This window comes from Phyllopteryx taeniolatus, chromosome 16 (assembly GCF_024500385.1).
Source record: "Phyllopteryx taeniolatus isolate TA_2022b chromosome 16, UOR_Ptae_1.2, whole genome shotgun sequence".
Taxonomy (NCBI): Eukaryota; Metazoa; Chordata; class Actinopteri; order Syngnathiformes; family Syngnathidae; genus Phyllopteryx; species Phyllopteryx taeniolatus.
Genome location: NC_084517.1, coordinates 15,127,800 through 15,142,706, shown reverse-complemented (window position 1 = coordinate 15,142,706; position 14,907 = coordinate 15,127,800). Strand labels below are relative to the sequence as shown.

General features: G+C 44.4%; 2 protein-coding genes across 2 annotated transcripts; one reads left to right on the top strand and one right to left on the bottom strand.

Annotated features, from left to right (window-relative positions):
* Window positions 1–317: 317 nt before the first annotated feature.
* Window positions 318–3,614, bottom strand: LOC133466275 (migration and invasion enhancer 1-like). The gene is made up of 4 exons (XM_061749820.1): window positions 3,454–3,614; window positions 3,228–3,325; window positions 3,073–3,149; window positions 318–795 (listed from the first exon to the last, which is right to left on the bottom strand). The coding sequence occupies exons 1-4, from the start codon at window positions 3,483–3,485 to the stop codon at window positions 712–714; spliced, it is 291 nt and encodes a 96-aa protein (XP_061605804.1). The 5' UTR covers window positions 3,486–3,614; the 3' UTR covers window positions 318–711.
* A 2,301-nt stretch (window positions 3,615–5,915) lies between these two features.
* On the top strand, window positions 5,916–14,527 carry si:ch211-214j24.15 (GTPase IMAP family member 8). The gene is made up of 6 exons (XM_061750126.1): window positions 5,916–6,049; window positions 7,252–7,932; window positions 8,511–9,043; window positions 9,956–10,121; window positions 10,710–11,333; window positions 12,584–14,527. The coding sequence occupies exons 1-6, from the start codon at window positions 6,025–6,027 to the stop codon at window positions 13,177–13,179; spliced, it is 2,625 nt and encodes an 874-aa protein (XP_061606110.1). The 5' UTR covers window positions 5,916–6,024; the 3' UTR covers window positions 13,180–14,527.
* The last annotated feature ends 380 nt before the right edge of the window (window positions 14,528–14,907 follow it).

Sequence of the window (14,907 nt, the reverse complement as noted above, 5' to 3'; positions counted from 1 at the left end):
AAAAAAAAAAAAAGTGTGCTTTCACAGCAACAAAAAAGTGGAAAAAAAAAAGTCTCCAGTAATCCATAATTTAACAATTTTGAGAAATCTTTTAAAGCACAAACTACACTAGGCATATATTTGACTAACAACCTAGCGCCCCCTAGAGTGAACACTCTGGACTTTCTGGATACAGTGTTTTATGTGGGAGAAAAAAACTCATCCCTTCCTGCCTCCTGTCGCTGTGAAACCTGACTGAGGAAAAAAAAGTTTACACAAGATGAATGGTCGCCAAGGCTGCAAAGGAGATGTCCATCAAGGAAATCAAGAGTGTAAAACACTATTGCAACCAGTGAGTTTATTCATTTAGTCATTGCAAGCACAGCATCTGAAAACCGTTATTTAATAAGAAAAAAGTAAATTCATGACTTCTTACTGACCTCGCATTCAATTAAAACAAAACACATTCTCCTCGTCGACCGCTCCTGACGAGTTGCATAACCGTCGGGCATGGGAAGTCATCGTAGCACAGCCGCGTGGCTTATTTGCGGCAGCGCTAGTCATTAGCGGCCCCGCGGTTCAGTGTCAAGAGCGAAAGAGGGGGAGTCGGGCTTTCCACAAAATGGCTGCGCAGTCCAAATTTGTAAGGATTAATCACATTAAAAAAAAAAAAAATGTTAAAGCAGAAAACTTTAGGGGAAAGCCCGGTCTAGTCCGGCCGCACACGTATGTCTACATAATGACGCACGGCGAGCGGCTCTTGGTGATCTTCATCAGAGGTTTTCCATCTTGAGCTTTCTGGATGATGTCCATCACCTGGACAAACGGGGGTAGGGGAAAATACACAGTTGCTATCTTATTATTATTTTTAATTTGGAGAGGGACCAACTGCACCTATCTGTGCTCAGCAAGTTGGCCTTCCATACGAATATATATCAACTGAAACCAGTTTTAAAAAGATAATCAGCCTGAGTCATTGGACCGAGACACCAAAGTATGTGCGTGTGTTCTTAAAGCACTTTTGTTGATAAGCCCTATAGCGCATGACGGATGAGAAGGCGGCAAGCGAGAAATTAGCAAAACGACTCGCCTCGGTGCATAATGAATCTTTTCAAGCTCGCTAGCTTCTAAAACAGAGATGTGGTTTTGATGAAAGCATCGCTGTTAAGTGTTGTGAATGTGACCATTGTGTGAAAATGTTGCCAGTAGAAATGCACAGAGCGCTGCTGAATGTGCGACCAAGAAATATTTGTAGCTTTTGAAACAAAGATAGCAGAGTGCGAGGAGGAACTTTGCCGGACAGAAGAGGAGAACGAGCGACAAGGTCAACTAATGGACGCCGTTTCCAAGCCTCACTTTGTTGTGTTACAAACAGCAGGTTTGTTACTTGTCAACTGTCTCGAAGCGTTTCATCGTGGAAATCTCACAGTGCTTTGTTTCTAGCCTTTAGTATTTCACTTTTAGAACAGGGATTCTTTTTGGGTCCAGCCAGGGATCCCTTACAGAGGAGACATTTTTCCAATGTTCCGGTCCCCCCTCACAATTCTAACACCAATTAAAGATCTGTTTTCAAGGGGGGAAAAAACGGCCGAACCAGTAAAATCGGAGCCGAAATATAAATAACAGCAAGTTGCTGTTTTCCCCTTTGTTTTATTGCAAAGCAATGGAGGCGCGGAACATGGTCCACTCGGACTCGATGTCCCCCACCTAGCCCGGAACATGAGCAAAGTCCTGTCGGAGGTGGGAGTTGAAACTCCTTCTGCCAGACGTTCCCAGCAGACCCTCACAATACGTTTGGGCCTGCCACATCGGACCGGCATCTTCCCCCACCCATCGGAGCCAACTCACCACCAGGTGGTGATCAGTTGACAGCTCCGCCCCCCTCTTTACCAGAGTGTCCAAGACATGCGGCCGCGAGTCCGATGACACGACCACAAAGTCGATCATCGAACTGCGACCTAGGGTGTCCTGGTGCCAAGTGCACGTGTGGACACCCTTATGCTTGAACATGGTGTTCGTTATGGACAATCCGTGATAAGCACAGAAGTCCAATAACAGAACACCGCTCGGGTTCTGACCGGGGGGGCCGTTCCTCCCAATCACACCCTTCCAGGTCTCACTGTCATTGCCCACGTGAGCATTGAAGTCCCCCAGCAGAATGATGGAGTCCCCAGCGGGAGCGCTCTTTAGCACCCCCTCCAAGGACTCCAAAAAGGCTTGGTTGGCTCCTTCCCTGCCAGAGAGGTGACATTCCACATCCCTAGAGCCAGTTTCTGTAGTCGGGGACGGATCGCCAAGGTCCCTGCCTGCGGCCACCACCCAGCTCGCACTGCACCCGACCCCAATGGCCCCTCCCACAGGTGGTGAGCCCATGGGAAGGGGGACCAACGTTACCCTTTCGGGCTGTGCCCGGTCGGGCCCCCTGAGCGCAGGCCCGGCCACCAGGGGCTCGCCTTCGAGCCCCACCTCCAGGCCTGGGTCCAGAGGGGGGGCCCCGGTGACCCGCGTCCGGGCAAGGGAAACCTAGATCCATTAATAGTTTTCATCATAGGGGTCTTTTAGCTGTGCTTTTTGTCTGGTCCCTCGCCTAGCACCTGTTTGCCATGGGTGACCCTACCAGGGGCGTGAACCCCCAGACAACTTAGCTCCTAGGATGATTAGGACACACAAACCCCTCCACCACGATAAGGTGACGGCTTCCAGGAGGGGATGTTTATGAAATCATTTTAAAAACACAGAAATTTAGACAAATTACTCTGTAAGTGAATTTCTATAGGTTGGCAGCTCTGCAGAATAGCCATCATGCAATTTTTCTTAAAACAAATAAAAATAAAAATCAATAAATAAAATATTGGCATACTCATTTCTTTCGGCGTTGCGGTTTTATGCCTTGGATTCCAAATTTTTTGGGGGGGCTTCGGAAAAGAATGTTCATTTCGGTACATCCCTGGTAATTAACACACTACGCCACATTTAGGTTACGTCAACGTCGTAAGACAAAACTCGGCTACATTGGTTGTCGTTCATGTGTGAAAACCCCCCACCCCAAAAAAACAAAGAAAAACAAAATAAAGACGCCATCAAGCTACTCACATCATCTTCGTAAGGGAATCCTCCGAGGTCCAGCTTGGAGAAAACCAGCTGCCCGTTGATCTCAATCTCAAAGCTGGCTAAAAAAAGAAACAGGGTATGACTTTCAATAACAAACTCGTCTCACACTTAAGTTGACTGTGGTATTAATTATTTACCTTTGCGGCCCACGAAGCCCGACACGTCCGCATCGGGAAACTCGCCCTTGACGACTCGGGCGAGCTCCAGATAGCGGGGCTCGTAGCCTCAGTTGCCGCTGCAGGGGAGGGACAAACTCGGTTAGCTTAGCAGTTAACCACACACAGCAACCATTACACTTAGCCTTCTGTTGGTGACTAACAGCGTATAATTAAAAAAAATAGTGGGATAATGATATAAGGTTACCAGTATTCCACTCGTATTGTCACTACTCCCATTTTTTTCTTCTTCCTGGTGCTGTCGGCGAAGATGAACCCGTTGTAAAACAATATCGCACAAGTGAATCGATTAGCTGCTGAGCTTGTTTATAAGGAATCGACATAAGGGGGCGGGGCTAGAGTGACGTCCCGGGTCACGTGAGATTGACGTCTTCTGGTCAGTCACTCCGTAGCAGACCACACGAAAACTCGACGTTCGCACCTTTCCCACGTTTATTTTACAACTTTGCAGTGTTTTAAAGTGAGAAAGAGAGACGCGGATGCTTTTTTGAGGTTTATGGCACGCGTACTCTCAGAACCGCCCTTGCTTGGCTTTCTTGTTCTCCACCAATCACAGTCGCCTAATGTGCCTTCATGGACCCCCAGGAATTTAGAAACACAAACATATACCTGTCCGTTACAGTGTAATCAACTCGATTTTATTTACTATTGATCTTTGAACCTTATTTTCAAAGCTGTGTCACCTCTCATTCGTGTGCTGACGTTTTGTTTCGACGGGCTAAATTTGCTTATTTTGACCAGAAGCTCAAACTTCTTTAATTTTTATTTTTTTTTATCTCACTTGTGTGCTGTTTATTATTATTATAACCCAGCTGCCACTGGGTGACCATTTTAGCCCAACTTGTAATGGGTTGTATTTTATTTAATTTTTTAAAATTTTAATTATTACCAAAAAGGTACAACACAGGAGTTACAGAACAACAGAAAGTAGATTTTTAATTTATTTTTTGTCCTTAATCACCGTACAATCACCAGTCTTCCGGTCCTGACAGTGTGTAAACAAACATTTTATTCAAATTCATTTACTCATTTCAACTAGCTTAGGTTGAATCATACATCTGCACAATGCACCTTTTTTTGTTCGCCGAGCCTCGTGTGTTTGGTCGTCTAGTGTCTCAACACAATTAAAGCGTACCATGGCCTGCATGAAACTGGAAAATCGAGCGTGGAAGAATCAAAGCGGATGCCAACAACATTCTTTCACTGGGCTGTAGCACAGCTGTAAAAAATGCAGTATCTCATTTGACATTTAATTTCTGAGTAATAAAAGTCAAGCATACATGACTTTGACAATTTTCTCCCACCGCAAGTGAGAGAAATGGACATTATCTGTTCCAGGGTAAAATCAATCTTTTCTATTTAAAAGATTTCCAAACTGTAAAATATCTTGACATTTGAACATTAACTAATTAATTTCAAGCGTTACAATGATTTAACTGTCCAACAAAAAGCATGTCTCTCAGAATTCTATGACTTCAAAAATGTATCTTAAACACAAAGAGAACAATATTAAACGTTTCTTGTTGCAAAAAAACAAATGCAGAATTCTTTCATCTATAGTTTTCCTGATCCATGAACAAGTGTGTGCAATTTCAAACCAAATTTAGTGGTTCAAATGTGAAGAGATAATTCTTGCTTTTTGTTGGACAGACTGACAATATTATATTGTGTCATGATTCCACTTAGTGACTGCAAGTCTAAATGCATAGTCGAAATTTCCAGCAAGACACATTTTGAACTTAATCTGAAAAACATTCTATAGCCATAACTTGAAAATTCAGGATACATTTCCAGTGCGTGTTCCTCATTTTTCATCGGCAGCATTTTTGGAACATTAATCTACGGACCTACAATTGTATCCACAAGTGTGGGAAATTTCAAGCAAATTTATGGGTTTTAAATATAATAACATTTTAAATATAATGACATACAGTACATTGTTTTTATTGGGCAGTGACAACCATGTAATAATAGGATGATATAAATTTGTTTCAGTGACCAAATCCAGGTCCAAATGTGTACTCGAAATTTCAAGTCAGACACATTCCACACTTAATTATTCCATAGCCATTTTGTATTTTCAACTAAAAATTGACACATCAATTTCTGATGTGTTTCTCTCGATTCTCACCCTAAACACAAATTCTAAAAATTGTTAGTTGAAAAGAAAACTGCAAAATTCTTTCATCAATGGTCCTACAATTGTATGCACAAATGGGTGTCAATGTCAAGCAAATTTTAGGAGTTTTAAATGAATAAATACGAATAAAGAAGGAATCATTACTTTTACAAGATACAGAACATGCTTTTTTTTTTGGACAGGGATGATATTACAGTGTTGAATTATTCAGGTAAGTGATGTACCCAAATTTGCGGATGAAACATATGTCACACTTAATTTGGAAATGATGCCGTGGATAGCTGTTTTGTATTTTCACCAAGACATTTCCAGATAATCCTCAATGTGTTTTCCTCAGTTCTCATCGATATTTATAAAAACAAAATGAGTGAAATTTCAAGACATTTTGAATAGATAGGGGTTCATAAATTCCAGCTCTAGTAAAATTTGCACTACATATTGAGATGAACCTGTGTGAGAAATTCCAAGTTCAAGATGGCGTGGCAACCTGCTGCTCAGAGGTGTGTATTGTTGTGTGTGCTCATTTCTGCTGACCTTCAGACCTCCATAAAGGCATAAAAATGGGAATGCTGATGTCTGGTTGAACAGAGTTTAAGAGGATAAATAATAAAAAAAATAATGGCAACCGGTGAGCAGTCAGCAGGTAAGTCAAACTCGTGCCTTCGTTACAATGTTGATGAATTGAATTTTTTGACGTCAAACCCTTATGTTGTGAATAGCTGCCGAGTGCTGAGCCCTCTGTGGGTGTGATAGGGTGAGGAATGTGTTTGAACATATGCGATGTGCCAGGACATGTACAACGTACAAACAGGTTCTACTGCTATGATATTTTGCTTTCGGTTCAGGATTTCATTGCATCTTTCATACAGCTAGTACCAAATATTCTGGTTGACATTTATCAAGTGTATTATCTTAGATATGCAGTCTATAATTAAATGTTATTTCTCATGGGTATTTTTAATTTTTATAATTAGTGGTAAAATATACATTTTGGAATTGCTTATGAGATGTATTATTATTATTTCCGCTACTTTACAATACTCTAACATTTGGGTATATAGTTATCAACACATCTATTAGTATTATTATACAAATATTTTTTACTTACTACTTTTTTCATTAGATCCGATTTATCTTCCCCCCCCCCCCCCCCCCCCTCTTCTTTGCTAATTGGCTAGTAAACATTGCTACTGCCCCCACGACCCTGAACAGGATAAGCGTTATTGAGAATGGATGGATGGACGTTGCAACTGCCTCGTAGTGCTTTCCAATGGAACACATACCAAAGTTAGCAAAAATGGTTCCTGCCTGATAAAACCAATGAAGCCAAATGAGCGTGAAAGGAGAACTAAACACACAGCTTTTAATTCCAATGACTATAACAACTAAATGTCCTTGTGTTGCATTTAAAGCCCAATTAAGTTGCCAAAAATGCATCCTTCCCAAATAAAGGGAATCAAACTGAAGAAGACTAAAATTAGCTGCACAAAAAAATGTAAACAAATATTGATATTAAAATTTAATTTTCACTTATGGTATCAAAAATGGTTCCTTCCCAACAAATCAAATGAAGTTAAAAGGCTAAAATGAGCAGGAAATATAATCACTTTTATTGTAAAAAATTAAATGTTTCTGTTAAATGTAACATGTAATAAAGTCGCTAATAGTTCTTTCCCAATAAAGCTAATGTCTCCTTAATAAGCCTCAGGGTCTAAAATGAGTGGCAAACATGGCCATTTCTATTTTAATGAATGTAACAATAGGGCTATTGAATTTAACTCCCACTGAGTGTATGGTACCAAAAATGGTTAATTCCCAATCAATACTGTTTGTGTGTGTTTTTAGTGGATGGCTGGTATACCTCCCAGTTGAAGCTAGTCCTCCTTGGGGGCAGGAACTCAGGGAAGAGCTCCCTGGGAAACCTCCTCCTGGGCAAAGAGGAGTTCGTCACCAAGGAGAGGACGTCGTGCTTGCGGCGGCTGGCCCCGGTGGGCCGGCACTGGCTGACGGTGGTGGACACACCCGGCTGGTGGTGCGACTTCGGCGTGGAGGACACCGCCCGTATCGTGCGGCGGGAGCTCCAGGGGAGCGTCGCCATGTGCTCTCCAGGACCCCACGTCTTCCTGGTGGCGGTCAAAGCTGGCTCGCCCTTCACGGAGAGGCGCCGCCGGGCCCTGGAGGAGCATGTGGGCCTGCTGGGGCCCAAGGTGTGGGGCCACTGCGTGGTGGTCTTCACCTCACTAGGTGCGCCCGAGCACAAACGGGACCGGGGGCTCTCGGAGTCGGAAGCCCTTGGTTGGCTAAGGGATAAGTGCGGACAGAGGTGTCACCTCATCGACTTGAGCGATGGAAGTCGAGTCGGGGAGCTATTGGAGAACATCCAGAGATTGGTCGCCATCAACGGAAACAGTGTGTTTGAGATGGTGGAGAGCGTTTGCAGGGCCATAGCGGAGGAGAAGAGACGAGTGGAGGAGGACGCCCACACCAGGTTTTTGAACATGAAAACTCACAGAGCCTTTATGAGAGGTAAGATTTGCAAACCAGGGTTAAGGTTTCAAGTAGGGATTTCAACCCAGGTTAATGGTTCCAAAGTACAGTTTCAAGCCAAGATTGGGTGTTTACGGTTTCAAATTATGGTTTCAAACCAGGGTAAGGGTTTCTAATTATGATTTTCAAAATTGAGTTCGGATTTGAATGTACGGTTTCAAGTCAGTGGTTTCAAGCCAGCATTAGAGGTTTAAACCAGTGTTAGAGTTTGAAATTAGGCCTTCTAGTCAGGGTTTGGGTTTCAAATTGGGGTTTCAAGTATGGTTTAAAGACATTTAGAGATTCAAGTCAGGGTGTGGGTTTTAAATTAGAGTTTCAAACCACCTTCAGTGTTTCAAACAAGGGTTAGAGTTTCAAAAAGGACTTCAAGACAGAGTTTGAGGGTTTTGGAGTAGGGTTTCAAGCCTGGTTAGATTAAATTGAGTTTGAAATTAGGATTTCAAACCACAGTTAGAGTTTTTAATGAGGCTAAGGATTACAAAGTGAAGTTTCAAACCTGAGTTACTGTTTCAAAATAGGTCACCATTAGTTTCAAGTCCTGCATCCCACATTTCCAGAGCGGGCTCACCCCCTGCCTGACATCAGGATTGTGCTGCTGGGAGCCAAAGGTTCCGGAAAGACTTCTTCTCTAAATACAATCTTGGGCCGGGACCAGGGGCGGCGGTCCTCGGGCAGAACGGCTCGCTGCGCAATGGGACGAGGCGCGGCCTTTGGGAGGCAGGTGACGGTGGTGGACACGCCCGGCTGGTGGATGAACTTCTTCGTCCATGAGAGCACTGCCTTCGACCGTGGTCAGATCAGGCTCGGCCCATCCTTTTGCGCTCCGGGTCCGCACGCCTTCCTGCTGGTGGTGCGCCCGGACCGCGCCTTCTCCGAGATCTACCGCCGTGCGGTGCAGGACCACCTAGAGCTGCTCGGCGGGGACGTCTGGAGCCGGGTCATGGTGCTGTTCAGCTTTGGGGACTGGCTGGGCGAGACGGCCGCCGAGCAGCACGTGGAGAGCGAGGGTGAGTCGCTGCGGTGGCTGGTCGAGCGCTGCGGGAATCGAACTCACGTGCTCAACAACAGGACTGCCGGGGATGGATTCCAGGTAAGGGAGGTTCAGGTTTTGAAATGATGGTTTTCAGTCAGGATTAGCGTTTCAAAGTAAGGTTTCAAGACAAGGTAGGGGTTTCAAACAAGTGTTAGGGTAAAAGTTTAGTTTTAAATGAGGGTTTAAGTTTCAAGCCAGGGTTCAGGTTTAATCATAGGATGTCATACAAAGTATTTAGCCTAAAACCTGGGTTAGGGTTTCAAGTCAGGGTTAGTCTTTCAAGACTGGTTACGGATTAAAAGGGTCAGAGTTTTAAACGGGGTTTCAAGCCAGGATTACGGTTTCAAGTTAGGGTTAAAACTCTGGGTTAGGGTGTCAAACAAGGGTTAGTGTTTCAAAGTATGGTTTAAAGCAAGGGTCAGGGTTTCAAATAGGGGTTTAAGACAGGGGTAGGGTTTCATACAAAGGACTGGGTTAAAAACAGGCTAGGGTTTCAAGTCAGGAGTAGGGCTTCAAAGGAGGGTTTCAAGACTTGGTTAGAGCACCAAAGTAGGGTTTCAAGCCTGGGTTGGGGTTTCAGGTTTCTTATCAAGATCAGGGTTTCATATGAGGGTTTCAAGCCTAGGTAAGGGTTTTAAACAAGGACTAGGGTTTCAAATCTGGGTTTGAAATAAGGATTAAAGTTTCAAAGTAGGGTTTCAAGCCTGGGCTAGTGATTCAAAGAAGGGTTTAAAGTCAGGGTCAATGTTTTAAGCAAGGGTTAGGGTTTCAAAATTGGGGTTTTAAGACGGTCGGGGTATCAGACAAAGGATCGGGTTTAACATCTGGGTTGGGGTTTCAAAGTAGGGGTTACAGTTTCACAAATAATTGGATATAAAACCAGGGTTAGGGTTTCAAACAAATGTTAGGGTTTTGAAACCTGAGTTAGGGTTTCAAGTCAAGGTTATGGCTACAAAAGTGAGTTTCCAGGTGAGGGAGCTGCTGGGGAAGATAGAGGAGATGGTGGCGGGCTGCGTCGGCGGACATTGGCGGGCGGCGGGTGAAGAGGAGGACCAGTTGGAGAGGATGACGAGGCTGGAGGAGAAGAGAGCCGTGGAGAGGAAGATGAAGATGGAGCAGCAGAGGAGGGAGGCCGGTACGCACCTCGGCGAGACAACGGCAGCACCTCAATTTACGAGTGACCCGACTTACGAGTCTCTCAAGATGCGAGCAAAATTTTGAGATTCGAGCAGTTTGGAAAATAGTGTACAAATGTTAAAAAAAAAAAAAAAAGAGGCTTCAAGCTGTTGTATCCCGCACCGAGTTGAAGTGAACTGTCAAACTGAACCTAAAACAAATAACTGGAGAAACAACCACATAAGTCTGCTAGCTTAATGCTAACAGATAATGTAAAACGCCCTAGAAGGGCTAAATATTAGCATTAACAGTCCCTGTGTTGTAGGTGTAATGTAATGTAATATATGCATGTAATATAACAATACTCACAGGCATGTAGTCACCAAACTGCTACTTGTTGTAAAGTGAGCTCAGTTTGTTGCCACCGCACAGTGCTTCTATCTCAAATTTTTGCTCGCAAGTCAAAGCAAAAGAATCGGCTTAACGACGGCTTATATCTTGAAACACTCGTAAGTCGGGTCGTATCTCAAGGCTGTATTCTGTAGTCATAAACCCTTTCAAAAAGTTATTGATTTGACTAACTCAAAGCAGCTTATTGATGTTTCAGACAAGTCCCGCCCCCTCTCTGAAGTGACACTTGTATTGGTGGGTGGCAGCAAAACGGGCAAGAGCTCGTGCGGCAACACGGTGCTGGGCCACGACTGCTTCCACACAGACCGTCCGACCACCTCCTGCACCCTCGAGCGGGGCCGTGTCGGCGATCGGGCGGTGACGGTACTGGACACGCCGGGCGACTTCCCTCTAACCGCCGACCTTCTGAAGGAGGCACCGTCCTGTGCCGTGCTGGTGGTAGTCAACGCCAGCGCTGCCTTCACCGGCGGCCAAGGAGAAGCCTTGGAAGCGCAGCTGGAAGGGGTCTGGAGGAGGGCCGTGGTGGTGTTCAGCCATGGCGACTGGCTGGGCGACACAGGAATCGAACAACGGCTGGAGAGCGAGGGGCCGGCGCTGAGGGAGCTGGTGGCCAAGTGCAGGAACAGATACCACGTGTTGGACAACAAACGCCGTTTAGAGGGCTCGCAGGTGCTACAGCTGATGGCGCAGGTGGAGAGCATGCTGGCGGCGGAGCATCACACGTCCACTGGATCATCTGCACCACCGCGCCACAAGAGTGCCACGCTGTGCAAGGATCTAAGTTTGATGCCCAGTGACGGTCATCAGCTTTCAAATCACTGTGAGTCCTTTGAAAACAATATAGCTGCGCACAATCTCATAAAAGAAATCAAAGTTTCAAATGTGGGCTCCAAGCCAGGGTAGGGGGTTGAAGTTAGTTTCAAATTACGGTTTCAAGCTCGAGTTAGCCTTTCAAGACTGGGTTAAAGTTTCCAAAAAGGGTTATGGTTGCACATTTGGTTTTCAAGTCATGGTTAGTGTCTCGAATTGGTGTTTCAAGCCTGGGATAAGCTGTCGAACCAGGTTTAGGGGTTTAAGCGAGGGTTAGGGTTTTAGAGAAGAACTCCAAGTGACGATTACTGTTCAAAATTTGGGCCTCGAGACTAGGTTAAGGTTTTAAACAAGGTTTATGGTTTAAGTGTAAGGGTTTCAAAGTCGAGTTTCACATCAGGGTCAGCATTTGAAAGTAGGGTTTCACGCCAGGGTTAGGGTTTTTAAGTACAGTTTCATGTCAGGGTTAGCTTTTAAAATCAGGGTTCCAAGCTTGGGTTAGCGTTTTAAGCATGGTTTAGGGATTCAAGACAGGGTTCAGGTTTCAAAGTAGGGTTTCAGGTCAAGGGTAGGATTTGAAATTAGGGTTTCAAGCCTGGGTTAGGATTTAAAACAAGGGTTAGCGTGTCAAGCGAGGGTTAGGGTTTTAGAGAAGAACTCCAAGTTATGGTTAGTGTTCAAAATTTGGGCCTCGAGACTAGGTTAAGGTTTTACACAAGGTTTATGGTTTTAACCGGTATAAGGGTTTCAAAGTCGAGTTTCACATCAGGGTCAGCATTTGAAAGTAGGGTTTCACGCCTGGGTCAGGGTTTAAAACAAGGTTTAGCGTGTCAAGCCAGTGTTAGGGTTTTAAAGTATAGTCTCAAGTCAGGGTTAGTATTTGAAATTAGCGTTTCAATCCTGGGTTAGTGTTTTAACTCAGTGTTGGCATTTGAAATTATGGTCTCAAGCCTGGTTTAGGGTTTTAAATACGGTTTAGGGTTTTCAAATTAAGGTTTCAAGTCTGGTTTAGGCTTTCAAACAAGGGTTAAGGTTTCAAATGAGGGTTTTCAGACAGGAACAGGGTTTCAAATTAGGGTTTAAAACCGGCTTTCACAGTCTCAAACCAAATATAGATTTTCAATGTAGGGTTTCAAAGTTAGGGTTTCAAGTCTGGGTACAAGTTTAAAACGAGTTTTTCAAGCTTGGGTTAAGGTTTCAAATTAGAGTTTGAAATATCTTTATGTCACACATTTAAACGTGTTGTTTCTTGCATTGCAGTTAAGTGTAGTGAGTCTTCCACTGAGTCTTTCAGTGAGTCCTCCAGTGAGTGTCCCTCAGTGGACTCGAGTGAGTCTTCATCTGCTGACAAACAAGTCGCACTTCCCTCGGCCGTGCGGAACAGCGGGAACGCCACTTCCCGTTTGCTGGCCGTTCTTCAGGACAGAATGAAATCTTTAAGCATCAACGTACCAGCGTGGCTCCACATTCACCCGCCCAGACTTCCCATAATGCTCCTGGTGGTGCCTCCACCCTGCCAGGGTCCGCTTCCCGACGGGTACGCCCGCCTGGAGCACTCCCTCTACAGCCAGAGAGGAGACTGGAGGAGCTTGGAGGAGCTGGAAGCCTTCATCGACTCGTATTTCGACACGCTGCGGGTGGGGCAGGCCTTAACTACGCTTCCACCATTGCCTCGGCCCGAGGGCGCCGCCGCTGCCCCGCAGTCGGGGGAGCACCTGCTTTTGTCCATCGAAAGGAAACTATCCAAGCTGGACCTGCTGGAGGAGATCCGGGAAGACCTGGCAGAGGTGAGGAGGAGCCTGGCGCTCAGCTGGAAGGTCATACAGGAGCTCAGATGCAAAAGTAAACACCAGTGAATGACACTTAGCTGACTCAGCATTAGGTACACGTGTGCTCCCATGGAAAAGTCTAGTTCATATAACAGTATTTAAAAATAATAATTGAGTGAGGTTTTCAAGGATTAATGTTTGAAAGTAGGGTTTCAAGTCAGCGTTAAGTGTTTTAAGCCACAGTTTGCTTGCAAGATCTCAACCCTGATCATATTACAGTTTTAAGTGGCGCTGAACAATACTGGCAGAAAATGACTGAGATTTTTTTTAACTGATATATTGTATATTACAATATAAAGGAAACAAACACAGAGGCGGTCCTTGACCAGGGCTGGGTTTCAAATAAAGATTTCAGGCCTTAGAAAGGTTTCAAATGTTTATTATTGTGGTTGCAGTGACCTGTTCCTAATGTTTTGGTCAAGCATAATAATAAACGTGAAAATATAATCAGCATTTTTGAACAGGGAGATACAGTATTTTGACACCTGATGTTGTGGTTCATAGAGAACTATGACACCTTTTTCCACCAGGGGCCGCTGTTGTATAAGTATCCGAGTCAACGGGCTTCTGCTCACGTGGTACATTATCAAATATGGGGCAAAATTACTACAAACACAGCTGGCATCCATTTACAATTATTACAACTTTCATTTGGGATTGTGGGGAAGCCAATCACACACGCATTCACACCTACGGGCAACTTAGAGTTTCCAGTTAAGCGACCATGCATGCCTTTCGGGATGTGGGAGGAAACCGGAGTACCCGGAGAAAACCCACGCAGGCACGGGGAGAACATGCAAACTCCACACAGGCGAGACCGGATTTGAACCCATCCTCAGAACTGTGAGGCAGATATGCTAACCAGTCCAGCACCGTGCCGCCCTGTTAACAGGCCAATGTATTTTAAAATAGAGATAGCAAGTGAGCCTTTTTAAGATTTATGACAAAGTCTAATCTAAATAAAATCAATAAAATTAAATGTTTTGAAATGTTCTTTTTTTAATCAATTGCGATACAATCAATTACATACAAAAAAGGAGGCTCGCGGGGACGCACCGCAGCCTTTCGCAGAGTAGACTACTATAGTTACTTGGCTGGATTATTTAACTCCGGTTAGCAACAAAAGTTAAAAAGAAGTAATTGGCTGTCAAGTTTAAGTCAATGGTAAAGACACAATATATAATGGTGATGTGTGTTCTATACGCGGACGGCTGCATGCCGGAATTCGGAAAAGCACCACGTACATCACGTCACCATTTTCACCAAGTTGTCAGGTATGTTGATCACTTCTCTTCTATTTTTTTTACTTATTGTACATTCCCAACAAAAACAGAACATCAAACCGGTAACATTTCGTGTAACATTGTGCGCTCGCAGCCGACCCCGCAGGCAAGCAGGACACAGCAGTCTTTTTTTTGTCCAAGTTTCGTGAGTTGGGAGCAATTTCATTGGACAGGGGCGGGGCCTGAAATCAGGCTACATTCAAATATCGCTAGCAGTTTGAAAACTAGATAGTCATTTTAAGAATTGGTATGGCATGCAGTTTTGAACTCCCACTTAAGGTAAGAAATCGAGTTATTTTATCCAATAACTACAGTCTTTTAAATAACAGCATGACTGAATATATATGGTACATTTTGGGGCAAATAGGACATGTTTTAGCTTAACATTGTTAAGCTAAGTGCAACAAACAAAATGGACTTCCAGGATGGACTGACTGTATCATAATGGCAAAGCAGAGATTGTCATCATCAT

Coding starts and splice junctions, on each gene's coding strand:
- si:ch211-214j24.15 (XM_061750126.1), top strand. CDS start 6,025: ATGGCAACCGGTGAGCAGTCAGCAG. Junction 6,050..7,251: donor AACCGGTGAGCAGTCAGCAG/GTAAGTCAAACT, acceptor GTGTGTTTTTAG/TGGATGGCTGGTATACCTCC. Junction 10,122..10,709: donor GCAGCAGAGGAGGGAGGCCG/GTACGCACCTCG, acceptor TTGATGTTTCAG/ACAAGTCCCGCCCCCTCTCT.